This window comes from Varanus komodoensis, unplaced genomic scaffold (assembly GCF_004798865.1).
Source record: "Varanus komodoensis strain SLA01 unplaced genomic scaffold, ASM479886v1 scaffold57, whole genome shotgun sequence".
NCBI classification, from domain to species: domain Eukaryota; kingdom Metazoa; phylum Chordata; class Lepidosauria; order Squamata; family Varanidae; genus Varanus; species Varanus komodoensis.
The window spans coordinates 1,621,959-1,648,581 of record NW_025336182.1 but is presented as its reverse complement, the minus strand read 5'-3'; the positions used below and the strand labels follow the sequence as shown (position 1 = coordinate 1,648,581).

Genomic DNA, 26,623 nt, shown 5'->3' with positions numbered 1-26,623 from the left:
GCGAGCAGCCCACGCGGGGCAAGGGGCCCCTCTGGCCTCCCTATCCTTAAGCCCCACGGCTTTCCCTCGAAGCGTTTCCCTCCCTCCCTCCCCACCCACCAATCCTCTCCACTTTCCCTGGCTGGGGGCATGAAGCTGCCCTCAGCGAGGCAGCTGCTGTTTCCTTCTTGTTGGCAGGAAACAGGATGGGATCCACTGTCTGAGGCCCACCCTCCGAAATCAGAGCGCCGTCCCCGCCTTCAGAGCTGAGGAGCCCAAACGCACGAGGTGAGGACGGATTCCAGACGAGGCTTTCGCTGCGCCGTGGCCCTTCCTCTCTCACAGGCATTCACAGAGGATACGTCTTTTCCTCACAGCGCTCCCAGGTTTTCCCAGACCTGAAGGGCTACTACTCCTGAGGGCTGTGAACAACCTTCAGCTTTAGAGGCAGCGGCGCTCCGTATCCCGCGGGGTCGGAGCACGAGGGAGAGGCTGCTATTGCCCTTTGGTCCACGGGCCTCTGCTGGGGCAGCCTGCCGAACCCTGGGCCGGACAGGCCGACTCGGACGCAGCAAAGTCCTTCCAAGGACTGATCAAGGCAGCAGAAAGCTCTGTGGCTGCCCCACCCTCTCTCCCCGGAACAGCGTATTTTCCCACGCTGTTTGACTTTTGGAAAAGCAATCTAGCAGGCTTCCAGGACCAGCAGCCCCCGAGCCGGGTGCCGGAAGGTGCCGGCAGACCAAAGCTAGCTTTGGGCTCCGGGTGCAGCAAGCCTGCTAAACACGCCGCGGCGGAGGAAACCGTGGTGCAGCAGGCAAGGATCGGGCCCAGGGCGCCTGCAGCCGCAGCCGTGGCCCGAGACCTCCCTGAGGTGCCGGGCAGCAGCCCCCAGCGTGCCTCAGCCCACAGAGCTGCCCATGCCCCGGGAGGGGCCATCAGTGCCGTGGAAGGCCCCCAGACCAGGGAGAGCTGCCGTCTCCATCCAGGGGTTTCCAAGAGGGCACACGCCAGGATCCGTCTCGTGCAGCAGACGACCCCGTGGCGAGGCGGGCGCGACGCCGGTCTACCCCTGCCCCTCCGGAAGCGTACCTGTGATGCTGACCGTGGCCCGGGCCTCCTTGCTCGCGAAGCTGTTGGCCACGTGGCAAATGTAGACGCCTCCGTCCTCCGGGCTGAGAGGCCTCTGGAAGAGCAGGGTGTCCCCCTTGACCTTCACCCCTCTGGGGAGGGGGTCGTCGAGCCTGGGCGGGGAGCAGACAGGATGAGAAGGGGGCACAGGGGCAGGCCCGCTCCTTCGCCCACCCACGGCTCCCGCTGGGTCACAGAGGGGCCCACGGGTGCCCCAGCTCCGCCGCTTGGCCACAGCCGCACCAGGGGAGCAATCGCCTTCCCCGAGCCCGCCTCGAGGTCTTGCGCCAGGGGCGAGGGAGGAAAGAGGCTCGTTCCAGCCCACTGCCCTGCCAGAGGGACGGCCAGAGCTGTTCTTGCCTTGTTTCCTCAGAGCCGCGGTATCAACAGGCACAGCCTTTTGGTCTGGGGATAGTTGGTGCCGTTTTCAGCCGGCGCTGCTCTTGGCCCTTGGCCCACAGCCAAGGCTGCAATGTAGGAACCGAGCGGCTTCCTCTCATCAGGCCTGCGGGGCGCAGGGGGGCTGTGGGGGGGGCCCAGGATTTGTGGGGGGTCGAAGGCGGAGCAGGCCGCCCTGCCGGCCGCCACTGGAGCTGCGCTGGCCTCCGGGGCTCTTCGTCCTCTTCAGGGAATGGGTGGGACCTTGCGAGGGGGCCGGCAGGAAGGCGGGCGCTGCTCTGTGCTGGCTTGGGGGCACGTGCTGCTAGGTCTGCCCCACAGACCCGCTCCCTTGGAGGCGGGGGCCGCCCTGCCCCTCTCTGAGGGCCCCACCCTTGGCCCCCGGCCCCAGCCCCGCGTCCCAGGCAGCTGCCCATCGGGCCCACGAAGCAGCCGGGCTTGCCCCCGTGAGGAGGGGGCTGCAAGCGGCAGCGTGGAGCCTGGAAAGGGCGAGGGGGCCGGATCCGGAGTTCCGGCAAAGCCCTCGCTCGCCGGGGGTCACGGCAGCAGGACCCCCTTCCTGCTGCGGCTCCCCAGCCACCGGCTGCACGTGGCCGGCCCCTTCCAAGGGCAAGGGAGTCGCCCACGGTGCCGCAGCCTCCTTGCGCCTGCTCTCAGTACCCGAGGTGACCCCCCCCCCCCAGTGCAGATCTCCGGCTGCTGGGACTTCCCAGTCCCAGCATTCCTGCCAGGCCAGCTGGGGCTGCTGGGCGTTTGAGCCCAAAGCGCCTGGAGGCCTGCCTCCTGCCCCCACAGCACGGCAGCAGGAAGATGCTAGGCCCCTGCCCCGTTCCCACTGCAGCATCATGGCCGCCTGCGCCAGCGCTCGGTCCGGCGTCCTTCCGCAGGGCAGCTCCTGCCCTGATCGGGGGCCCTCCTAGGAACCCTTCAATGGAGGAGGCGGCCCCAGAGCAACTCTCCCTGTGCCAACAGGCCTCGGGGCTCAGACACCTGCCGCAACCCAGGGCCTCTGGAAGGTATGCCTCTGCGCACGAGGGAAGCATCTTTGCATGCACGCCTGCGCCAGGGTGCGAGGCCACCCCCGTCGAAGCAGCTCGCTGGGCGGTGGGCGCAGACAGCAGGAGACCGTGCTGTGCCCGCGACCAGGAACGCAGCCTCCCCCGCTAGGCCCCCACGAGCCCATCTGTGGCTCCCGCCTGCCCCCAGGCCCCGTCTCCTGGGCAAGTCTGCGCCGGGGTGCTTGCCAGAGCGGAGGGGAGGAGGGCCCCTCCAGCAGGGCAAGGCAAGGCAGGGATCCTTGGCCAGGGAATCGAGGTGCTTCAGGGCGCCTGTGGAGGGGGTGCTCCCGGGCCCCCCAGGAGCCAGTGCGACCAGGGAAGGCGGCCAGGCCAGGGCCTCCCAGACACAGCGAGCAGCTGCGCACCGCGCTCGCTCGCCCGCTCTCGGCTCTCTCGCCCGTTCTGCTGCCTCCCCACCCCAGTGGCAAGTCCAGGCTCGTGAGGGAGCTGCAGGGGAGGGGGGGAGGAGGGCGGGGGTCACCCATGACATCATGAACAAAAGGTGCTGAAATCAAAGCGATGCCTTCCCTTTTCCCACGGTGTCTTGCATAGCTGAGCCGAGCGGTGCTGGGGCGTGTTCAGACACCGCCCCAAACTCTGCTCCGACTTGGCCGGCGTCTGAGCAAGCTGCCACGGCCTGGCACGGGCCGCGCCGCCGCCCCGCACACACATGTGTCCAAGTTTATGGGGCACATGGCCACCCACTTGACAAAAAGAAGGGCGATGCGCAGCGCACACATCCCAGCGCATAAGCAGAACGGCTGACGTGCCAACGCGACTTCCGGGCGTGGGGCTGCGTATTCATGCAGCCCTCTTCTTCGGGGCTCCAGTTCCCCACCAATGGCCCAGTGTTTTTCATCCCCATAGAAGCCACTTTGGCTAATGGGGCAGGGCACACCCCAAATAAATAAATAAATGGGGCAGGGGTGGGGCTGAGAGGAGAGGGCTCACCCAATCCCACCCTAAGCGCTACTTCCGGGGCAAGGTGAAGCTGGCAGTGTCCCGCTCAAGGCGGGCACCCCCAGCTCCTGCGTGCCCACACAATTCGTCTACTTCACACAGAGCCTCCCCTTGCCAAAAGCAAGGCAGGAAAGAGGAAATGCCTATATATGCCGCACAAACATACACAAAACCCAGGCAGAGATTGCAAAAGCAAGTGGCAACACAACCAGGACACTGGAATTTGCAAATACACAGCTCTGCTTATAAGCATCTGATGGCGTGCGTGCGCGTGCACGCACACACACACACACACACACATCGTGCTGGGATATGCTACGACATGCTCCGGTTTATGTGCCTGGCACCGACGCAGCTCCTAATGCACCTTACAAGACTTCCCCAACCCCAGCCAGGTAGTGGCTAATGTGTATAACAGGTGCAGGAGCGTGTGAGCCCCAGAGTGTATGTTTTGCAACTAGCTGTGCTCACCCATCGGGGGAGGAGAAAAGCACTTTGCACATGCTCAGAGGTGGCAAGCCATGTTCCAGGTGAACCACTGAAACCTATCTGCACAGTCATCTCTTGCATCTTAGAAACACAGAAACAGAGCGAGTCAGAAGGGGCCTCCCAGGCCTTCTAGCCTGACCCCCGGCTCCACTCACGACATGCCCACCATGGGCATGTCCAGCCTATCCTTGAACACCCTCACTGGTGGGGCCTCAACATCACCACTTTGGCTGGAGCTGGCGGAGGGTTGGAGTGTGTCCAGGTTTAATGAAGGCTCTCGCTTCTCTTGCGAAGCTTTGTCATCGGACTGGGTGTAGCTTGGCTGCACCTCCGGGCCCCAAGAGCAGCTTTGCACAACTCTCTTCGGCTCACGTTTGAAGTCGAGGCACTGGCTTCAACAGGTCGTACTGCCCAGCAAGTGGTCTGTGGGCCTGCTTTTTAACTCGTCGGCATGTGGCAGCCCCCGGACACCCCTCCGGTCGAGTACAAAAACGTCTCACCTTGATGGGTACCTAAACCGGTGCCAAACCCAAGAATCCCGGCAGCCCTGTCTTCTCGCCAAAATGCTGGAGAAGCACAGAGGTGCGTGGGCTAAACCCTCTGCCCGTGGCGAACTGGAATTCAGAGCCGTGGGGACACCGCACGGTGCTCCCTGCCGGCTCCGGCTTCCAAGGCCCTTCGAAAAGGCGCTGCTGCGGAGGGGTGCTCAGCACATGCCCAGCCTGGCCGGGGCGGGACCCCCAGCGACGGGGCCCTGCAGCTGGGCACAGCCTGTCCGGTGCAAGAGCAGCAGCAGCAGCGCCCGGGTGGGAGATGCCCGCTTTGGAGAGCCTTTGGCTCACAGCGGCGCTGCGGGGGGGGGGGGTCTCCTGCACACGTGCCCACGGCAACAGGCTGCCTGCGGGAGGCGCCCCTGACGCTGCCCTCGCCATCCACCTTTCCAGGATTCTTCTGCCGAGAAAAAAGGGAGAGAAAACCTGGAAGGACTATACATGGAAAGATGCGCCATCCGGACCCCGCGAAAATGCCCATGAACAAGGGAGGCCGATGGCGCGATACAAGCCTTGTCCTTAGCGGAGGATAGTGCTTCCGTTATCCTTAGAAACACAAAACCAGAAAAACAGAGCCAGGAGGGGCCTCCCAGGCCATCTAGTCTGACCCCCAGCTGGCTCCAGCCAGCTCCACTCAGGACATGACCACCATGTGCATGCCCAGCAGGCAAGCTGCCTCGCAGAGTGTAAGGTGTCTGGGCCCCACCATGAGCTTCCCTGGTTCAGGCCCTTTGACATTTCTCTGGTTCTCACAGAACCACTGCCCCTCTGATGCAAAACCATCGGCTGTTGGGCACAACTGGGCATGCGAATGGGGCCACAGAAACACAGAAACCGAGCAAGTCAGAAGGGGCCTCCCGGGCCATCTAGTCTGACCCCCGGCTCCAGCCGGCTCTGCTCATGACATGCCCACCATGTGCACGTCCAGCCTATCCTTGAATACCCTCACCGGTGGGGCCGCAACCACCTCCCGGGGAAGCCCATTCCACACCCTTGGGGTCCTGACTGTCAGGAAGTGCTTCCTGGCACCCACCCTGAACCTGGGTTCCCTGGGCTCCGCTCTGCTGGAATGCCTCCTGCTTCCTCCACAGGGGATAACAGGTCTCCACCCACCTCTGTGTGACACCCGCTTAGCACATCACATTGCATTTATATCCCGCTTTTCTTCCTTTTGCAAGGCATGCACAGCGGCTTACAAGAATCTCCCCCTCTCCACTCCGCCCTCCCAACGACCACCCTGTGAGGCAGGGCAGGGTGGGAGGTGGTGACTGGTTCGTCAACTCCCAAGCTTCATGGCCGAGGTGGGACGAGAATCCCGATCCCCCACGGCCACCGCTCCAAACCCCCAGCCACACGGCTTCGACAGGGCGCACCCAGGAAAGCGCAGAAAAAGCACCTGCCACAGAGAACGGCAGCGTTTGTTTTCAAAGAGGAGCCACGCTTTGGCCACCTGCGCTGCAAGGACACGGGTGCCGGCGTTTCAGTGAGGCGGTTCGAAGGGCCTCCTCCGCTCCAGACAGCAGCAGCAGGCCGGCGAAGGGATGCTTGGTTTGGCATGGGGCACTGGGAGAGGCAGGCCCAGCCCTTTCCCAGGCCGGCCGGCCGGCCGCCGGGGCCCTCCAGGGGCTCGGGGACGGCATGCCAGGTCCCCGGGGTCCCTCGGCGTCCAAGCAGGGAGCCCGCAGCTCTGCCCCTCCTCAAGGCAGCTCTGCATATTCCCGTTCTGACACAGGATCGCTGCATGAACCTGCTCGGAGCCTTTACTATTATCATGTGGATTTCAGGAGGCCTGTGAGCAAGAGGGGCTGTGCTATCTATCTGTCCCCCAAAACCCGACCTGGGACAGGCGAAGGTGACTCTAGGAGATGCGGGTGCCTGTGTTTTATCCCAAAGGTCCGGCAGCTCACATTATCCAAACACATGCAGAGAAACTTAGTCCTAAGTGAAGGACAGATTTGTTCCCTCCTTCAAAAGGACCTAAGAACAAAGTATCCCTGGGCATGCGCAAAATGCCTTTTCCTGTGATGGGAGAGACCTTTTGCAGCAACAACTGCACCAGTGAACCTGGCAGGGTGCCTGCAACACTGGTGAATGTGTTCCCCTTGTGAAAAGCAGCTTTGAAAAACACTGGTGCTTCAGGACAGAGGTCTTTGAAGCACGTGCAAAGTACTTTCCCCCTGGTGGGAAGCAGCTTTAAAGCAGCCAGGGCAGTCAGCAAGGCAGAGATCCTCCCCCGGAAGGTCTAATTGCTTGGTGAAAAGAAACTCTCACAAGAAGAGAAAACGGTACTGACACTGTCTCTCCTCTTCCGCCCACGAGCCCAGGCAGACGGCATTCGAGGCGCAGCAGCCGCGGCTGCCTGGGTGCCCCTTTCCCTGCTTCCCCAGCAGGACAACTCCCATCGCGAGGAGGGCAGACAGACTGCTCGCTGCCCCCCATCAACCCCCCCCCGCCTTGCTGACTGGGCTGTTTTCCTGCTCACCGGAAAAGGCTAGGAGGTGCATTTTTGGCCCGAGGCTGCTTCCCCGAAACCTGCAACAAGTCCCGGCTGGTTGCTCCAAGCAGGAAGCGGCTTGCGAGGCGGCAGGAATTGCTGGCTGATGAATGTGTGTTGGTGGAGGATCAGGCTTTTGGCATCCGTGGGAGCCTGCCAGGGCAGCCAGCCCACATCGGGGGCACCCTGGCTGGGAAACACGCGACAGGGCCGGCAGGCGCCCGGGGCCGCGGGTGAAGGGAAGGGGGTGCCGGGCAGGAAGTGCGGCCATCGCTGCAGCTGGCCCAAAGAAGATGCCGGAGAGGCACCCGAGCCGACGCCGGGAAACGTCAGGCTGTCATGGATGCCGGCGGTGCAGTCTTGGATCTGCATCCTGCAAAACTGCCCCACGGCTGAGGGGCTGCCCCGGGGTGGGCAGCAAAGAAAGGGGGCTGCCCATACAGCTACCCGCACCTTTTGCCCCAAGGGCACCAGCGGGAGGCGGGGGATCCCGAGCAGACGGCCGGGACAGCGCAGTGGCTGACCGGCCGGCGGGAGCGAGCCCCTCTGCTCGGCAGGGCTGGCCGTCGTCCCGCACAGCAGCTGAGCCTCCACCAGGGGGGCGCTTGCCCCCCTCGCCCCAGGTGGCTCGCTGCGCTCCAGGCCGGCCTCCTCCTCACGAGATGCTGTGCAGGCAAAGTGATCGCTGTGCCCCCCCCCCCGCCCCCCTGTGCATCCTCGTGCTCCCAGGCAAGCCGTGTTCGGGGCAGGCGCCCTTCGGGCTGCTGGATCCACACCGCACAGCCCCAAACAGAACAAGCTCCAAATACCGCTGGGTTCTGACAACACAGTTGGTTTGTGCTGTTGCTGGTTTGTTGTGGGAACCCAGCATTTCACCATGGTAGGCTTGGTCTTCAGGAACCACGATCCAAAACGATGGTTTGCTCCATGGAGCCTCTGCATCATCGTGGCCTGTCATGCAATCCGAACCCAGGATCACGTTTCCATCGTCTCGATATGCAACCAGCACAGACTCCCCCATTCAGATGGCAACCGCAGGGGCCCCTCCAGCCATCCAGCCTCCACGTGTGGACCAACGAGGAGCAGGCAGGGAGTGATGCACCCTGGGACTGAATTTCAGGCATGGTGGCTGATGGGAGGCGTGCCAGCAGTGGGAGGGCTGAGCAAGGAGGAAGGAACCACCGCAGGGTAGAAGCCACTTGGCTGTCGGTCAGGCAGACCGTGGCAACAAGCGGCCAGCCGTGGGGCCCACGTGTGGGGTGGGTGAGCCCCTGGCTCAGGAAAGGAGGCATGCAGCTGCGGGGCGGGCGCGCTTCCGGGCACGTGCTCAGCCCAGGATCCGCTTTCATCGCAGACCAGGAGCCGCCACACACCCCTCCATCGTGCCCGCTTTCACACGTGATGAACCCCAGCCTTCCTGCCCAGCCAGCAGAGCCAGGGGAATGGGAGGCCTTTCCGCTTTGCTTTTCCTAAACTGTCTGGAGTCAGGAATCCTCACAGATGCCCGCAAATTGCCTGAGGACCTTCCAGCAGGCCTGCCGAGAGGCCATGGTCTGCTGGCTCCTGCTTTGGGGAATACAGTGAGCTTCCTCGCTGAGAAATGGTGACGCTCGCCAGCAAGCAAACGCCCCACTTATTCCAGCTTCCCCCATAAGCAGTGGCAGCCCCCATGGCTGGCCCCTCCCTGTCCATCGTACATGCCTGGCCCTGCCCCGTCTGAACCTTGTGTGTCCAGGGGATGCCTTGCTGCGGAGTCATGACAAGGAAGCACCCACCTCGGCCCTCCCGGGACTCGGTCCCGCTCCCTGTCCCCCAGGCCCTTTGCAAGCTAAACCTCGGGATGCAAACGGCCGCATCTTTCCTCGGCATGTGCGCACGGACACGGCATGGTTTCCCAGACCTGAGTCGGAGGGACTCATTCTGTGAGCTTTGCCTCGCTTTGCCATTTGCCCGTCCACTAGACACGGTTTCGTGTGCTCTCGTTATCTTGGGGAGCTGAATGGCAGGAGCTTAACCTTCATGGCAGAGCGACGGGGCTCCCCGGCCCTGTCGGACCCGTTAATCGTGACACCATCCAGCAGCCCTTCCCCTTTGAGAAAGAGGTGTCCGCCCTGGGGCACCCACCCCCCCAGGACTGGACCACTAAACCAGGCAAAGCAGCTCACCGAGTCCAGTTGTATCTTGGCGGGGGGTTTCCATCTCCAAGGCACTTCAGGAAGGCGCCCTCCCTGCCTTCGGCCCAGTCCTCCTCTGCCTCGTGACCCAGGACGGAGGCATCTGAGAGATCTGTGTGAGAGATGACATGTCAGCCCGGGAGGCGCCCCCACCTCCCCGCTGGGAGCATCTGGCAGGGCTTTGCGCCACCTTCCGTCCCGGTGCCTTCTCTGGGGAGGCGAGCACCACGCAGCGCTGGCGGCCAGGCCAGGCCAGAGCCAGGGCCAGGACCACGCCCCCAAAAGCTCGGGGGCGAGCAGGCTCCGGGCCATACGTACACGTCACGTTGAGCAAGTGCGTGATCCGCTTCTGGTGCTGCAGCCCCGGGTGCGAGACGACGCAGGTCAGCGGCTTGCCGTGCATGCTGCGCCCGGGCACCACGTAGAACTCGCTGGTGATGGAGGCAGAGCGCTGGTGGGAAGACTCCTGGCTCTTGGCCGTGCCGGGCACCGCCGTCTCCCAGGTCACTGTGGGGATGGGGTTCCCCTCGGCAGTGCACGAGGCAGCCAGGGTGCGGCCCTGCCCTTCCTCCAGCGGGGGCCCGAGGTTCAGCGTCGGCAACGGGGGCACTGCAGAAGCAAAGACCCGCACGTGGCTTAGCGGGAAGCCACACGCCGGGCGCCACGGCCTGCTGCTCTGACCACACGAGCCCAAGTTCTCTGGGCACCCGCGGAGATCCAGGATCTCAACAACCGGCCGCATGAGCTGCTCTTGGATGAACCCGAAATCCAGCACTAGATCGGGCTGATCTGGACGGATTTGGGTGAGGGCAAAATCAAAGCAGGGCTCTTCTGGAGTTCTGGACTGCGGGATGGAGGCAACAGACAGAACGCTTAGCCTTTTCCTAAGGCTAACTAAAGGATGAGGGGTTTATTTTTTTTAATTATTACTTTCTTTCATTGCTGTGCCATGCCGTAGCTGGAGCTCTCTGGGCAGTTCGCAGCAGCATATAAAAACAAGCAATAAAATACCATGAAAATGCTGTCAAAAGAAACCTGAAAAATTAAAAAACAAAACAGCTAAAAATACAGTGAAGAATAGTCTGCTGGAAGAAAAGCTCCCAGGAGAGGCCTTCCCCTCGGGCCTGGGCATGATGGGCCCTCCTAGCCCGGCACCAAACAGGCAACAGGGCAGGGAGGGCATTCTATTGTGGGGGGGGGGGGATGTGTGTGGATTGACAGACCTGAAAACAGGGAAGAGTGGAGAAGCGAGGGGCTGGGTGAAGACGAAACATTTCTGACTTGGAACAAAAGCGGCCTAAGCGAGAAGCCCTTTCTGAGGGGGGCGGTGCTCAAATTGCCCGGTTGGCAGGCGGGGGCCGACGCCTCCCCCTTTGTGATAGCTCTCTTCGCTGCTGGCATTGGGAGGCTATGGGGCATGACTGGGCTAAAGCTGGGGGCACGGGGGGAGGGGAGTGGCCTGTGGCTTCAGTTAAGGGCCCCATTTCTCCCCTAATTTGGCCACTGCCTGCCATAAAATCAACCGAAGGCCCTTTCTCTCCCTCGCCGTCCCAGAACCTGGAATCACTGGGAGCCAGGGTGGTGCAGGGGGTGGGAGCACGGGCTGGGACTAAGGCGACCCGGGCTCCCACCCTCGTCCAGCCATGCTGCCCCCCGCCCAGCCCATGCCCGCCCGCCATGGGGCTACAGGGCCAGGAAGGTGTCCGCGGCACCTGCTGCCCCAGGTAATTTCCTCGCATGCTGCATGCCCAGGGCCCCAAGAAGGGGTGGGGAAGGTGAGCTAAGCCCCCGTCTCCCAGGCCCACCATCCCTCCTGCCTGGACTGCGGAAACCCTGAGGAGAGCGGCCCCCAAGCCGAGATGAGGCCTTGCCCCTCGGAGGAGGCACTCCCTGTGATGGCCACCACCACCCTTCCCAGTAGGGTGGGGGCGATGCTGGCTGGGTGAACAAGGGGGGCCCGCCCCGGGAGCTCCAGCTTCGGTCCCGGTCTGCATGCACCTCGGTGCTCGCCTGGCTCCAACTTGGTCCGGGGATCCCCTCCCTGCGGGGCACCCCTGCAGAAGGTGCCTGGGGTGATCCTGCCTGGGGCAAGTTCCACCGAGGCCCCCTTGGCACCCGTGGCCTAGTCCAGGGGGACACGGCATTGCGACCCCAAGGGCCGCCTCCATGGTTGGCCGGGATGGCCGGAGCTGCAACCACACTGACAGCTGACTCCACCCCCAAAAACAAGGGAGGCTGCTCTAGGAATGAGCTCCATGGTAGACACTGCACAGAGCGGCCCGCTCCTTCCTAGAGAGTCCCGCAGAGGAGGCCGAAAGCTCAGCTGCCGCTTCCCAGGATGCCCTAGAATGGGATTCCTTCTCCGTGGCACGAACCGTCCTTCTCCCCAGCCCCATTTCCCTTTTTGGGAGAACAAGCTGGAGGTCTGGGGGCCGCAAGCTGGCGCTGGGGGCCATCAGCAGGGCTCGAGAAAGGGGATGTCGCACCCCAGTCAAGCCCGCAGGAGAGCGGCAACCACAGCCGGACACACGACCAGCCGCAGGCTGCCACTTTCCTCTCGGGCTCGGGTGCTAACGCATGCCTGGGCCGTAAGCCGGAGGTCACGCCACCCCATGCTCCACCATGCAAGATTTTTGAAAGATCGGGCACCCAGAGAGCTAGCTTGTCAGGAAGGCAAAGTCAGAGCCTTTCTCCCTGATACGCCAGCTTTCTGTGTGCAAGGATTTCTTTTAACATGCGAATGCAGGTAAGTTTATTTTATGTGCATTCCTTCACATAAACCTCCACCCGAGCGGCTCGGTGCAGCCACAGAGACGGCACCTTGCTGGGACCCAGGCCCCAGTCAGAGGCTTACCGAGGACCTTGAGAGTGAGGCTGGATTCAAAACTGCCCAGGGGGAAGGTAATCAGGTGGCACTCATAGACACCCTCATCCGCCTGCACCGCATTCTTCAGCAGGATGGAGCCGTTGTTCAGAGACCCCTGGGCCTGCCACAGCACCCGCCCGGTGTAGGGCTCCTGGACGTATGCCCCGTGCTCCTGATGCAGCACCGCCAGCTCCACGCCTTGCCCGTCATCCATGCGCTTCAGCCACGTCACCTGGAGCACCGTCCCGTGCTCTGGAGCCTGGTAAGTGCAGGGGAGGACCACATCTTTCCCAAGCACGGCGGTGATGCTCTGCTGGGGCTCCAGCGCTCTTGCCCGGGCACCTGGCGAGACAGAAAGCAGGACCAGTGAGCGGAGCCTGCGTGCTGGGCCACCGAGCCACGCGGCGGGTCCGGCATCAACCCCTGGTCACTTCCTGCAGAGGTCTGGATGTTTGGCTCCTTTCCCCCTCTGCAGGGTGGGGACCTCCAAAAGCAGCCTGCCCCAGAGGCGAGCAGAGTGGATCCCAGGGACTTGCCCGGGGGAGTTCCTGGCTGGCGTGGATGGCGCTTCTGTTGCAGCCTAAGACTGCTTGTCTCCATATTCCCCGCTTGTTGACACGAGCCCACCCCAGCACCCCCTTCCCTCGAGCAGGGACTGGTTGGCTCCTTGGTACACACAGAAACAGAGCAAGTCAGACGGGGCCTCCCAGGCCATCTAGCCTGACCCCCAGCTTCAGCTGGCTCCACTCATGTCCTCCCCAACGTGTGGCCCAGTCTTTCCTTGAACACCCTCCCTGCTGGGGCCTCCACCACCTCCCTTGGTACCCCATTCCACTTCCTAGGAGTCCTAACCATCAACCTTAAAGCCTGGTTCCTTGAGCTTTGCCCCACCGGGATGCATCCTGCCCTCCACTCCAGGGGAGAACAGGTCACGTCCCCTCACATACCAGTAAGTTGCCAAACGATCCCCTCGGAGTCTCCTCCCCTCCAGGCTGAAGAGCCCCCGTTCCCCCAACCTCTCCTCATGAGTCATCCCTCCCAACCCGGCGACCCTTCTTGTGACCCTGCGCTGGATGGATTCCAACTCCACTGCATCTCTCCTATAATGCGGAGCCCAGAACTGGATGCACCAGAGTCATGCAGAGCGACTGAGCTGAGGGCAGTGACGTGGCCGGCGGCAGCTGGACCACAGGCGGAGGAGAAGCTGTGCCGAGTCCGAGCGGGCACAGCTCAGGGCTCGCTGCTGAGCTGGCTCCGTGGTGCTGAGGGTGGCAAAGAGGCCGCTCTTTTCCACCCGCACAGGCTGGCAGGGTTGGAGGCACTGCCCTGCGGCAGTTCTGCTCTGACCTGACTGGCTGACTCCAGAGGGAGGGGCTGGGGGACTGCTGCTCTGCGCCACGGCAGTGATGCCGTGGGGTACCGCAGGGCTCTGTCCCACCCCCCATGTTCCTGAACAGCTACACGAAGCTGCCAGAAGGGGTTATCCAGAGGTCCGGGCTGCCGTGTATGCAAATGGCACTCGGCTCTGCTCTCCTGTCATCAAACTCTGTGAGGACCCAAAGCGAGACTCAATCCGACCAGGCAGAGCTGCTGCTGGCGGGTGGGTCGTCTGTCCAGCTGGGCGCTGTTCCGCCTGCCCCGGGTGGGGTGGCCTCCCTCCCTGAAGGCAGGGTCTGCCGCACGGGAGCCAGTGCTCCTGGAGCCAGAACTGCCCCTCGAGCCTCAGGTGGACTCGGTGGCACGGGGAGCCCCTAGCAGCCTCTCTCCTGGATGGCTCTGTGTGGGTCCTGGGGGGGCTCCAGGACCCTCTGCGTGGGACTGCCTCTGAAAATGGTCCAGAGACTTCAGGTGGTACCAGACAGAGCAGCTGGGCTGCTGATGGGGACCGGCCGACACGAGCACGCCACACCGGCCCCTCCGTCCACTGCGCTGGCTGCCAGGTGGAGTCCAGGGCCGATGCCGAGTGCTGGCATTAACCTCTGAACCCAGGCCACCTACAGGAATGCCCCCTCCCTACGCACTGCCCAGGCCTTCAGCGAATCCCCCGAGGCCCTTCGGAGGGACATGAGGAGGGAGGCGCCAGAAGAAGGGCCTTTTCAGTGGGGGCACCCCACTTAAACTTTGGCTAAACTTTAGTTCTAATACTGCATTTTACATCATTATTGTGCCTGTATTTTTAATTCGATTACAGTTGCAGTGACCTTGTTAGATTGTTTTCATTGTGCTAGCTGTTTTAATGGCAACGTTGATCTGGTCTGTTATTGCTGTTTAGTGATTTTATTGGTTTTACTGTTACATTTGTTTAATGTACCCAATTTTGTTAACTGTCCAGAGAGCTTTCAGGCTATTGGGCAGGATAAAAGTGTGTTTGGCAATGCTGAAGTTGCTATTAATGGTCCCCCGGCAACAGCCAGTCATCATGCCACGGGGCCGAGCTGCCATTTGGGGGGTGGGGGCACTGCCGTCACTCTCTGTACATGTGCCCCATCACGGAAAGCCTCCCCCCCCCCGCATCGCTGCTAACAACCCCCTTTAGAAACCCAGAATTCCCAGGGAAGGAGAGAGCTGAGACAAGTCCAAGGGCGTTGCAGTCAAATATTAACCGGAAGCTCTTGCATCACAGGGCTCCTCCAGCATTTCCCCCACATCTGGGCTTTGAGAGCAGGCAGGTGGCTGGACTGGGAACTGACGAAGCCTCCAAGCCGTACGAATTCTGCTGCGCGATGCAGACGTCGGCGTGGTCGCCCTTGCCCGGGTGGGAGCTGGCTGTAACCTGCAGGACCTGTTCACCAGGGCCCCCGCCCTCCGCCTCCCCCCCTTTGCACAGTTGGTTCCGCTGTGTGCTGGCCGTCAGGTGCTGCACCTGGTGGGACCCAACCGAGACTGTGGGCAGTAAAAGTGCTTTCCTATCCTGCGTTGTGTGGGGTGCTCGGGCAGGAATTTGGATTTTGTAGGCTAGGCCTCCATTTCTGTGAGCCGCCCAGAGATTGGGGTTTGGGGCAGTACAATTTTTTTCAAATGCACATCCGCACACCTGCTCACCTGCTCATGCAACACTAGAGCAAAGCACAGCCGTGTGGAGCACCCGATTTTCTATGGATTTCCCTGCTCTGAGACCTGTTACAGAGGCCGGGAGAGCTGCGAGAGCTGCGAAGCGCAACCTGGCTGCATGCGCACCTCGGTGTGCTTCTATATAAAAAGTACTGGCAGTAAATGACACATACAAATCAGTCTGTGCTTTCTTCTTTCACAGCTGGAACAGGATGTGCCCTTCCTCCTGCATTTCACTGGGTGATAGTAAGCCATATTTGCCCACATATGCAGGGGAATCTTCAACAGAGAAGAAACTTGAGGTTTCAGATAATGGTACCTTTTTCCCCTGTATCGACCAGGGAAGGATCCCCGTATTCTTTGCATGTGCTTGAATTAGTTCCCTGTGGAGCCAGCTCCGCCACGGGGGTGACTAACAGCCTCCGCCAGGGAGGAAACCCAGATGCATTCGATGTGGCCTGCTCTGCAGGGCAGCTCTGCAGCTTGGTGACAGAACATGGCGCCTCGCATGCAAAGGGTCCAAGGCCTCCCTCTTCCTTTCAAAGGTCTCAAGATCCGCGTGAGACTCTGAGAACTCCAAACAGACCACTGGTTGTTTTATATATTCCCAAATAAATATGGCATTTTTCCCCTTCTGGGTAGCTTAAAACTCTGCCCCAAAATGACAAGTTTCCCTCTAACTGAGCTGTACAATGGATGCCTTTTGGTGCTACAGCCAAGGTCTTGGAGCAGGCTCTCACGCTTAGATTCCAGAGCATGGGGTGGATTCCTGGAATCTTGGAAGTGCTGGGCTGTGTGCAACTCTGCAGAGAAATGGGGGCTGGCACCTCTGGCCCTCCTCTCGTGCCTCTCCCGCAGGGAAAAGCGGATGTGAGAGCTGCCACTCACGTTCACACCCGTCTTCCCCTCTCCTCCACCTGCCCCGCCCCCTGCTGACTTCAAAGCAGAGAGGTGATGGCGACCTACACGTTCGGATGCCAGAGAGGCAGGAGCGAGAGCCGCCGGCAGCAGATCCCCACGGAGCAGAGGGCGCTGGATCAGTGCCCCACGCCCTGATGGGGATCCCACCCAAAGGCGAGAGTTTCTCTACAGCCCTCTGACTTGCACCTGTGCAGCAGTCGGCCAACCACTTCAACACCTGGGCTGCCACAGGACCGGCAGGTCACGGGACCCTGTGCAAGAAACCCGGGTCTCCTCTGCTGCTCCAGCATGCCTGGCTCCCACCAGGGCCCTGCGTGCGGTGCAGGCCTGGGGGTGCCCTGCGTGCAGTGCCGGGGCTCTGCCAGCCGCCTGGGACTGAGGTCAAGAGCACCTGCCCAGCCCCCTCGCCCTTGGCCCCGGGCCCACATGCCCTCCTGCCTCCAGAGCGGCCCCGGCCTCTTCTCCAGCGGGAGCAGCCGCTGCAAGATGCGCTTGCCTCCAGGGAAGTGAACAGGCCAGAGAGTCCAGAGAAACCGGCCGGCACAGATACCAGGGCTCTGCCGTGGCTTGTGCAGGGATCCCGTCCCTCCCTCCGCCTGCAAAGCCCTCGGCTGAAGCCTTCCCTGCGCAGAGAGAGGTGTTGTGTGTGGAACTCCCTGTACAGGAGAGAGTTTCTGGGGCTCGTGAGAAATGTTTATTTAGCCTTACTTTTAAAAAAGGGCAACCTATAATTGCCGCTGGGTTGTTGCTTTTTTTACATATTACATGGTGGTGGTTGAACTATTTAAAGTATTTAAAACAGGATTCTTCTTGCTGTCACCCTGTGATGTTTGTCAGTTTTAAATGCGCAGATTGCTTTTATTCCAATTGCATGTGATGTTTGTGTTGACTTTACTACTGTGCAGTTTCCTATGCTTTGGAAGGCATGCAACTTTTGCAAAAAACACATTTGATTTAGGATATATTCTGCAGGAAAAGCATGGAGTGGCTCCCCTTTTCGTGTTTTCTTCTTTTACTTTGAGGTCCAAACCTGATCAGAGCAATGGGGTTGGTGGGGGCAGGACATGCTTGCCTCCTTCGCCCTGGGTTGGGTCATTGTTCTGACCAGCCTCACCCAGATGGTTTTTTTTTTTTTTTTTTTTTTGCTTCCCATGTAGGAAAAGGTGCATAGACCCAATAACCAAGCAGCTAGTCCCCAAGGCCCGACAGCATGACTAAAACATTCTTGCCACAGCCACGGCACAAAGATGGCTCCACATCTCCCACACGGCCTGTTTGCTGCCTGCGTTGCATCAGGGCTCCAGCTCAGGCTAGAATCACAAGCTCTGCAGCCCTGGCCATGTACAGAGTGTTTTCTCTTCACACTGGATGGTGCTCAACCAGGCACAAGACAAATGCAATGGGGGGAAAGGGTGCCAAACTCACAGGAGGTGATATCCAGGCAGGATTGTGGTTGTGGTTTTTGATACATCCTCCCTATTGCCAGTGCTGGGATGCAAAGCTCACAACATTAAACACGTATACAAGTAAAACATTTGCAGAAAAAAACAAAAAGTATTGTTAAATCAATAAAGTATTTAAATCATAGAAATATACAAAGTAAAAACAATAACATGAATAAATGAATTAAATACCCTACAACGATTTAGTAGTCCAACCTTGCTGACCCACAGCCCAATGCAATCTCACAAGCTCAGACCATTCCCAAATGCCTGCTGGAACAGAAAGGGTCTTGTCTGCTCTTGGAAGCACAGCAGGGAAGGCACCAACCGGTCCTCCCTGGGAAGGGAGTTCCAGAGTCCCGGGGCAGCCACCGAGAAGGCCCCGTCCCACACTCCCACCAAGCATGCCTGAGAAGGTGATGGGACCCCCCACCCAGAAGGTCTGAAAGCCCAGGCAGGCTCACATGGAAGAGGAAGCGCCCCACCTGCACCGGGAAGAGGAGGGAGCTCCCCAGTCAGTGCTGGCCTGTTTGGTGCTCTTAAGAGCTAGCTGACTAAATGCGCACCCAAGTTATTAACAGCCACGGACCTTTCAATTCCATAAATCAAATCTGTGATTTATGCTATGAGAGAAGAACAACAAGAAAGTCAACGTTTGGTATGATTTTAAACAAGATTCACAGCACATACAGTGGAAGCTTGTGAGTCTACTCGTAAGCAAGCTCTGCTGGAGTAGGAATGTATGCAGGCCAGAAACAGCGCTTTGGTCTGAAAGGGCAAAACCAGGGGAGTCTGCATCAAATGTGAGCCTCCAGGAGCCTCTCCTGAGCCCTCCAGCCCTAGGCAGGGAAGCAGCCTGGGGGGCGTCTGTGTGTGGAGCACGTGCCCCCACGCCTCTGCTGCGGCCAGGGGCACTGCGCATGCTCAGAGGACAGCCTGCCCTTCCCAGCCCGCAGGCTTCCTGGCAGGGCTTTGAAAGATGCAGCCAGGCGCAGGGATCCCAGATGCTCACAGGGACCCCGGCACACTGGCCACAGGCGGTGGGGGGCGCTGGGCAAGCCCCCTGTGGCCCCGCTCCCTCCAAGTCAGCCTCCTCGGCCAGGGGCCACGGGGCACGCAGCCCCAGGGGCTCGGGATCGCTTTCTGCTGCTCAACATGTGGGGACACCCACAAAGGGCACGGATCCTGCCCCCCGTCAGCCGCCCGGCGGGAACAGAGCCGGGCGAAGCCTGGGGCCAGGCCCAGAAACTTGGCAGCTCTGGATCAAAACAAGCCCTGAGACGAGTCCCATCTTGTCTGGGCCCGAGAGGACAAGGAAGCCCGGCAGCAGGAGACGGGGTTGGAGCCACGGGGTTGGAGCCCCGAAGGCCTCCGTGCCAGGAGTCACATCACACGCCTAGTATGTGCCTGTTAGCAGAAACGGCGCCTGCTCAGAGTCCCACAGTCAGTCCGTAAAGAAAGCCCTGCAGAAGCGCCCCGGGAGAGCTCTGCGCCCTCTTTCACCCTTTCCCGGGCACCTCTCGGAATCGGCCTCTCACATGCGGAACCGGGCGCCCGGCCAAGAGGCACCTGGGAGGCACACGCGTCCCGCCACCACAAGGGCAGCACAGGTGCGAGCGCAACGGCTGGGGACGGGGTGGGACCCGGACTCTGCCCAAGAGGGCCGGCGGCCTGGCCTGGTCCAAACCGTCAGAGCGAAGGCGCTGCCAGCGAGTGCCCCGGCATGGCTTCACCGCCTCCGCTGCCCCTGCAACTCAGCCGGCACTCCTTCCCCAGTCCCCTCGCTTGAAGACGAAGCACCCCCGCCGGGCTGACCGGCGCCGGCCTTTCGGAGGCGCTGCCTGCAGTGCAAGGTGCCCTGCCTTGGAAGCGGCGTCCCGCTCGTGTCCGGCAGGAACCCTGAGCAGCAGCAGCAGCAACGGGGGCTCCGAAGGCGCCCCGGCCCGGTACGCAGCCGTCAGCACGGCACACTGCACGGTCGCCAGCCACGCCTGGCACCTGCGCACACCTATCAGCCAATGAGATGCAGATGACATGCGCGTCTTGCCCACTGTTGTCCTCCGTTTAGCGACGCATTTCCTGTTTGGGCAGAGCAAAGCGCTCCCACAGCCCTGGACCACTAACTCCCAGGGACCCCAGGCACAGCTCACAGTTCCCTCCAGCCCGGGCGCTTTCATCCAGCGGTACAGCAGGGCCCCGAATGCACCGCGTTTTTGCGCAGGCAAGGGCCTTCCTTGGATGCCACAAGAGCCAACTCGGAGCAAGGGCCCTGCTGCTTTTATTGTCAGGTATTTAAGCCTCCATCTCTGTGAAAAACTTTGCCGGTCATTGTCTTGTTCAAGGAGACTCCCGCCAGCCTTCCCCAGACTAGTGCCTATATGACGGCGCTTGTGCAAGCGAGCTGGCGAATGCAAAGTGTATGCAAATGTGCGCCCTCTGTTGTCCCCGACTAAAGTGAGGCACAGACTGGACTGCAACACCGGGGAGCCCCCCCCCCCCCCGCCCGGCCAATCCAGACCAACATATCTGCGGGGGGTGGGGGGGACTTGCAGAAATTTGCTCACCGTGCAACCCCCTGTATTTCCTTCCTTTGCGCCCCATGGCAGGAGGGTGTGCTAGAAATCCTGACCCTGGACGCTGAAGGTTCGCTTCCAGACATGGCTTGTAGCCTGAATTTGTCCTGCCTGGAAGAGGGGAATTGGGGGTCCAGAGGGTGCCATCTGTCACCAGGAAACCTCCCATATTCACCCACAACTTCTGCCAGAGAGAGGACAGAGGAAAAATTGCGCTGCGCACTGGAGGCACCCCGTGGCCAGGGGCCCACCGACTTTTGCCTGAAGAGGCCGAGAGGGGAAGCACTGCGGCGGCGGCAGGGAAACATTTGCCAGAAGTCGGGGCTTCGCCACAAGAGCTGGGCTGACAAGCTTTTGAAATTCCGGAAGAGCCTGTTCTCAGCAAGCACTGGTTCCGTCTGACGCGGGACCCTGACCCTCTGGGCGCAGTTCCAGGCAAGCAGGCACTGCAGACAAACAGCCCAGAGCACAGAGCTTATGCAAGTGGCTGGCACTCTGGTTCGAGCTTCTGGTGGGGACAGGAAGGATCCCTGGTGGCTGCGCCAGGGAACAAGGCGGGCTGGAGAGGTCCTCCCTGTTCGAGCCCGAACATGCCGGCGCGTCAGGAGAAGGCATTATTATTATTATTATTATTATTATTATTATTATTATTATAACATTTCTATGCCGCCCCTTGCCGAAACCTCGGGGCGGCTTACAACATGATAAAATACATTGAAATACAATAGTACATAATAAATTACCATTAAATACAAAAATACAAAAAATACATTGATTTACAAATATAAAATTAAAATTATCAGTACAAAATAAAAATATAGGAGAAAGAGAAGGAGGAAGTTGTTGCATGACTGCACATCCGGTGAGCAAGGGGTCTTGCGCCACGGACCGGGGCGTGTGCCGTGCTCCTGATGAGCCTGGCCGGCCGAGCTCGTGCGGTGCCTCGCGTCTGTCCCTGGCTCTGGCGAGCACGGCCCACGCAACCAAGGGCTCCCTGGAAAACCTTCCAGCCAACGGGCGGAGCTCCGCGTCAGGGAAGCCCCCAGGAGCAGGTCCCACGGCGGCCAGGCCCAGGTGCCATCCCAGCATCATCAGGGAGGGGCACACCTTACCATGGCGCTGTGCACCATGCGAGCGGCCCGGAAAAAGCCCATTCGAGGTATGCATTTGTCCGTGCAACCAGGAGGACCGAGGGACTTCCCGCCATGAAAAGCCGCAGAGAAGACCGGTGCAGAAGAGCCGACATGCGCTCTTTGGGGGCTTCAAATTACCCGCCCTTGGCTGTTTTTCAGGGCCCTCGAGGGCTCTCGGCCTTCTCCTAGCATGCGTGTCCCCACTCCTGTCCCCCGGCTCCAGAATGTGGACAGGCAGCACTGCCCTCACCCCGTCGCGGCTGCAATATAATAATAAGTGGCTTGAACATGTGACGGTGCCCGGAGGCCACTCGAGAGCGTGTTCCGGAAGCATCACCTGCACCCTGCCTTGGCTGCATAGAGAGGCAGAGCCAATCAGATTCGCCTCAGTGATCATGGCCAAGGCCAAGGCAGAGTGAGGCCACTATGTCCTATCATCATGTCATGCGGGAGGGGAGGGGAGGGGAGGGGAGGGGAGGAGGTGCTGAGCAATAGCTGGGAGCATTGGTTAATCTTAGCGGGACCCTAAGCGGATGCCAAAAAGGGGGAACAAAGAGACCCTTCCCTGAAATCTTTAAACTTGCCCCAATGCCTCTGTCAAGCCAATATTCACTCAATAACGTTCCTCTGACTCATCCATAAATGCAATTATCTGGGAAAGTCCTAAAACCATATTAATGCTAATTCCATGGCTTGGTAGCCCTTTAATAAATGACTTGACACATTTCATCAAACCACATTCATTACACCACTCCTTGAATCTGACTTTTAGATTCTGATACTAAAACCCATTTACGGCATGTGTCATGTGGCAAGACGGTGCAGCTACATTCTCCTAATAACCTGAAACAGCCTTGAAAGGTAGGCCGATTCTGTAATTCTCGCCACAGGCAAGGAGAAAGGGGACTCGCTCAGGCCAAGGCAGGGGGAAGACTCAGTACGGAAAGCCCTGATACAGACCTGCCTCTCAGCTGGCCGCCCTGCGGAATCCCTTTTCATTACACACGTTATTTACAATCTCACAGGAAGGCCTGCATGGCAGCCCGCTGTCCTAAATTAAGAGGGCCCTGTATAATACCAGGCAAAAGGTATTATGCAGCTGTTGCAGCTTTTTTGCTCCTCAGCAGCTTACCTATGCTAAGAAAATGGATGGAGAAGCGCTGATGCTTCAGCTGCAAGGTGCCATCGGCCGGCACACACTGCTCCTGAAATCCAGGGCCTGAAGCAGGTGGAAGCACTGCAAAATCCTGTCGCACCCAGCATTTATTTCACAGGAGCAAATCAAGCACAGGCCAAAGAGCTGCCTGCCAGGAGTCCTGTGCTTTGCATCCTGCGTTGCGGATCCGTCACTGAGCTGGGGGCTGGACTAGATGACCTCCAGGGTTCCTAGGAACTGGCCTTTCTCTGAAGACCCAGGAAGAGCAGTGGAGCCGAGAGAGCTGCCCTTCCCACTGGGAAAGCAGATCCTGAGGAAAAGGTCAGGTGCCCCTCCAGCAGGGAAGTGTAAATGCAGGGGGGGCGTGAGGGAGGACACGAGGGGCAACGGTCATGTGCCACAGGCAGCTTGGCCCGGGACACTGCGGGAGCACCCCTCATTTCTGGGGGACGTTCTGGCGGAGGTCGCGTGTCTGTCGGTGTTCACTGCTGGAAAGAGCGGCCTGGAGGGAAAGCCTTCGCTCGGATCTCGCAGGACTCTTCTGGGTTTGCTTAGTGCCACGGGGAGGTTCTGGTGCTATTTTTGTCCAAAGGACCATACTCCGAGGAGAGCAAAACAGGGGAGAGCAAACCAGTGCCTCAAAAAGGCCAAATTTTGCTTGTTCTGAAATCCAACTTTATCCCTCTACCCCTATTGTACTAAAAATGTCATTTTTAACGAAAGAAAAACACTGATGGTTCTTCCCCGCTTCCAAATTCGGCAGCCCAGCAGGCGAAGGGTACATCCCGCCTCTGACGCCCATGCTGCTTCCCCTGAGTCAGCCCCAGCCTGGTGCTCTCTGGGTGTTCGACAATAAACACCATCCTCCCCAGCCAGCACCAGGAAAGACCTCTGGATGCTCTCCTGCACTCCGGGAGGCTGTGGGAGGCTGGGCCCTCCTCCCCTGCCCGGCTGGAGAACAGCGCTCCCTGCGCGAAGCACCAACGCAGGCAGGCAACGGGCACTTTCTGGCCCTCCGGCGGTTCCTGAAAGGACTCGAGGAGCTGCCTCCGGCCGGGCGAGGCCAGGGGCCCTCCTCGCTCAGACCGTCCACCCACAGCGGGCAGCCGCGGCCCCACAAGGCTCCGGCCAGGAGTCCTCCCAGCCCCACCCAGGCACTCGGACCAGGGGCCGCTGGCCTGCCAGGCAACGCTCTGCTCCCGCCACAGCCCGGCGAGCCGCACGCTGAAGGCCTGCTTGCAAGCCCCGTCCTCGCCACTGTCAGACACCGGGGGGGGGGGGGCTCTCACCGCCTCGTCACAATGCCCACCCTCCGCTGACCAGCACACCAAGAAATACGGGTTTTTTGGCCAAAGATCTGCCAGAAAAGGGCAGCTGTCCTGCAATGTGTCCTCTGTGGTTCAAGGTAAACACCAGAAGGCTGCGCACTGCCTGGAGGCCCTGGCACTCCTGCGCACAGATCGGGTCATACACGCCTCTGGCTACACTCACACATCACGGCAAGCGACCCTGCATGCTGACCTCAGCTGGCGGTTCTCTACCATGCTCCACCCGGCAGATGACTGAGTGGGCTCCCCCTCACCGTGGTTCCCCTCCTCCCCTCTCAGTCCTTCTCTGTGGATGTGCCCATTCAGCCACACTGCCTGAAATCCGACCCCCCCGGGGACCACTCTTGCCTAGGCCGCCGGCCTCACTGGTCCGCAATAGGGGCTGGTGGCTGGAGCTCTTCCCAGAGGGCACTGCGGTGGCTGCACACCAGGACTGTGGAAACCAGGATCCTGGGTTCAGACAATACGGCAAGTCATGGAACAAAAAAGCATTGCTTATAGTGCTTTTGCAAGACCGAAATTACCATGGCAAACTATTGTGACTGGCTTCAGACAACACAGCAGACCAACAATGGTAAAAAAAAAAAACCCCACACACCATGGCTTGTTCTGTTGTCTGAACCCAGCCACTAAGCACAGCCACTGTCAGGGTCAGAAAGCTTAGAAAGGGAGCTGAACCTGGAAAATGATGGCGGCTTGGGTCACATATAACAGTAACCCATAGTTTATTTAACCCATGGTTTGTTGCCCTACCCAGGTTTCTCTGGTAGACAATCACACAAAACATGGTTTGTTTTCTCAATCCCCAGATTGTTTCTTTCTTCATCTGCTCCCTTGCTGTATCCCAAATTACACTGTGGTGCTGGGCAACCAGGGGCTTTTCCACCGCTCTTGCTGCTCCTCTGCAAAAACAACCCATGAACAAACTATGGTTCTGGATTCACATATAACGAGAAGCCATCGTTTCAACCACCCACAGCCCACAAGCAATTAGCAAAGCATGAATGCTCCTTGCGGGTTAACAAACCATGCGTTTGCGTATCACAACTGACCAGAGTTCAGCACCCCACACCCTGGGCTGGGATGGGGAGGCTTAGAAAGAGGAGCTCATTGCACAGATGCACACGTTCTTCAGTGGGGAGGGGCAGAGTACATGAGGAGGTGAGCTCTCCCCCCCGCGGCCTCTGCCACCTCCACCTGCCATTGATGGGAACAAAAACACCCTGCAACCCGTGCACTCTCCTCCCAGGTCAGACAGGTCGCTTCACTCCCTACAGGAGAAATTCCTGGGGAGTGAGGTGGGGTTTCGGTCGGGCCCAGTGCGCTTTTGGGCATCGTGAGCATGGCAGCAGCCGGCAGGGCGGGGAATCGGGCAGAGTAGTTGGAGTTCTTCTGCAAACTTGGGGGGCCTTCGTCCAGTGCGCCAAGCCCAAACTACACTGGCAGAAGGGATGGGGCCTGCTTCTGTCTTTTTACGTTGTTCTACCCACATCTCCCTTCTCCTGATACAACCTGTGAGTGGAACAAGGGAGCACCTCAAGATCCATGGGGTCCCCGCTAAGTGCTTCCACCTCTGAGAAGCGCACTGCAAGCTCAGAGGCGTGTGAGCCGCATGGGACAGCCAATTTCCCATGTGCTGGTCAAGTCTCAAAGGAGTCAGTCAACACTTTCCCTGTAGGAATTCACAATGATTTACTACCTCAAGCAACCCTTTAGTCACCCCCTCATTACCATAATGCAGCCTTCTGGCTAGGGATTCGGGGTATTGTAGTCCCACACATGTACAGGGCAATGACTCGAGGAAGGCTTTTGTGCAGAGCTAAGAAGTCACAGGGTTACTTCAATAGAGCAGTTCAACACACATCCTTACATTCTATGAAAAAAACACACTCCCCAGCAATTTCAGCAGTGAAATTTGGCTTTTGACATTCAGCAATCTGAAATTTTGGCATGCATTAACAGCTGAAAAAAACGCCCGCATTAAAATGAGATGTTTACACACACTCTGGTGAGGAGCACATTTCATTAAAAGTGCATGTGTGGCACACTACCATGCAATATCAAACGAGGTCAAGCCACGGCACATGAGCACAAATGCCTCCTCGGCACTCCGAAGCACATTCTGTGCGCCAGCTCTCGCTGCGACACATTCCGCATGCCACACGGATGCAGCTGCGCGCACGGAGCGAGTGGAGACCCAGGCGCCGAACTCGCCCGAACAAGGCGGTCGGATCGGCTCCTCCTCCAGGACGCGGGGGCTGCCTCTGGCATCCAGCTGTCGGCTGCAGCCCCTGCAGAAGTGCCCCTGGCTCCCACCTTGCGCAAACAACGCCAGCACGACATGCCGCTGGTGCCCCTCAAAGCCCAAAGTGCTTTGGAGCTGGAGCCGTCGGCCACCTTGACTTACAGGCCCGGAGAGACGTGCCGTCGTCAGCGGGGCCCCTGCTTCTTCCCTTCAAACAACAGCCAGTTCTTTTGCATAAAGGTGCTTTATTTCCAACATATGGCCAGCAAACTATAGCCACCAGAGGAAGTCTCTGAGCATGGACAGAGTGGTTCATTGAAACCAACCAGAAACAGTTTCCATGTTCCTCCTTTTCAGTAGTGCCAGACTCGATCGCTCTGGAGAAGGGGCAGCCTCCTAGATCTGTGGGGGCCCTCTAGCTGGCAGGCCCTTCTCTCCCCATGCCATGTCTGGGACAGGATCGGGCTTGTCCTCCTCCACTCCCATCTCTCCTCCCTGCCCTTCCAAGCCACAACTGTTCCCATGGCCTGCCTGAGCACCTGGAGATGGCAGCCTATAGCGACATTCCTCCTTTCCCAGCCTGCACAGTCCTCATCCGAAGCGCCAGTGCCACCCTGACCCAGGAAAGCAGGCCATGAGCCACGGCCTCCTCCCTTCCCGGTCCTTCCTGGCTTTC

General features: G+C 59.7%; 1 protein-coding gene across 1 annotated transcript in view; it reads right to left on the bottom strand.

Moving 5' to 3' along the window:
* Positions 1 to 26,623, bottom strand: part of NECTIN4 (nectin cell adhesion molecule 4) — a 43,499-nt gene that overhangs the window by 5,359 nt on the left and 11,517 nt on the right. Inside the window, exons 2-6 of the mRNA XM_044449050.1 lie at positions 14,745 to 14,961; positions 12,087 to 12,482; positions 9,551 to 9,841; positions 9,224 to 9,344; positions 1,069 to 1,220 (exon numbers count right to left, since the gene is read on the bottom strand). Of these exons, the coding sequence (XP_044304985.1) occupies positions 1,069 to 1,220; positions 9,224 to 9,344; positions 9,551 to 9,841; positions 12,087 to 12,482; positions 14,745 to 14,961 (1,177 nt within the window). The remainder of the gene's footprint in view (positions 1 to 1,068; positions 1,221 to 9,223; positions 9,345 to 9,550; positions 9,842 to 12,086; positions 12,483 to 14,744; positions 14,962 to 26,623) is intronic.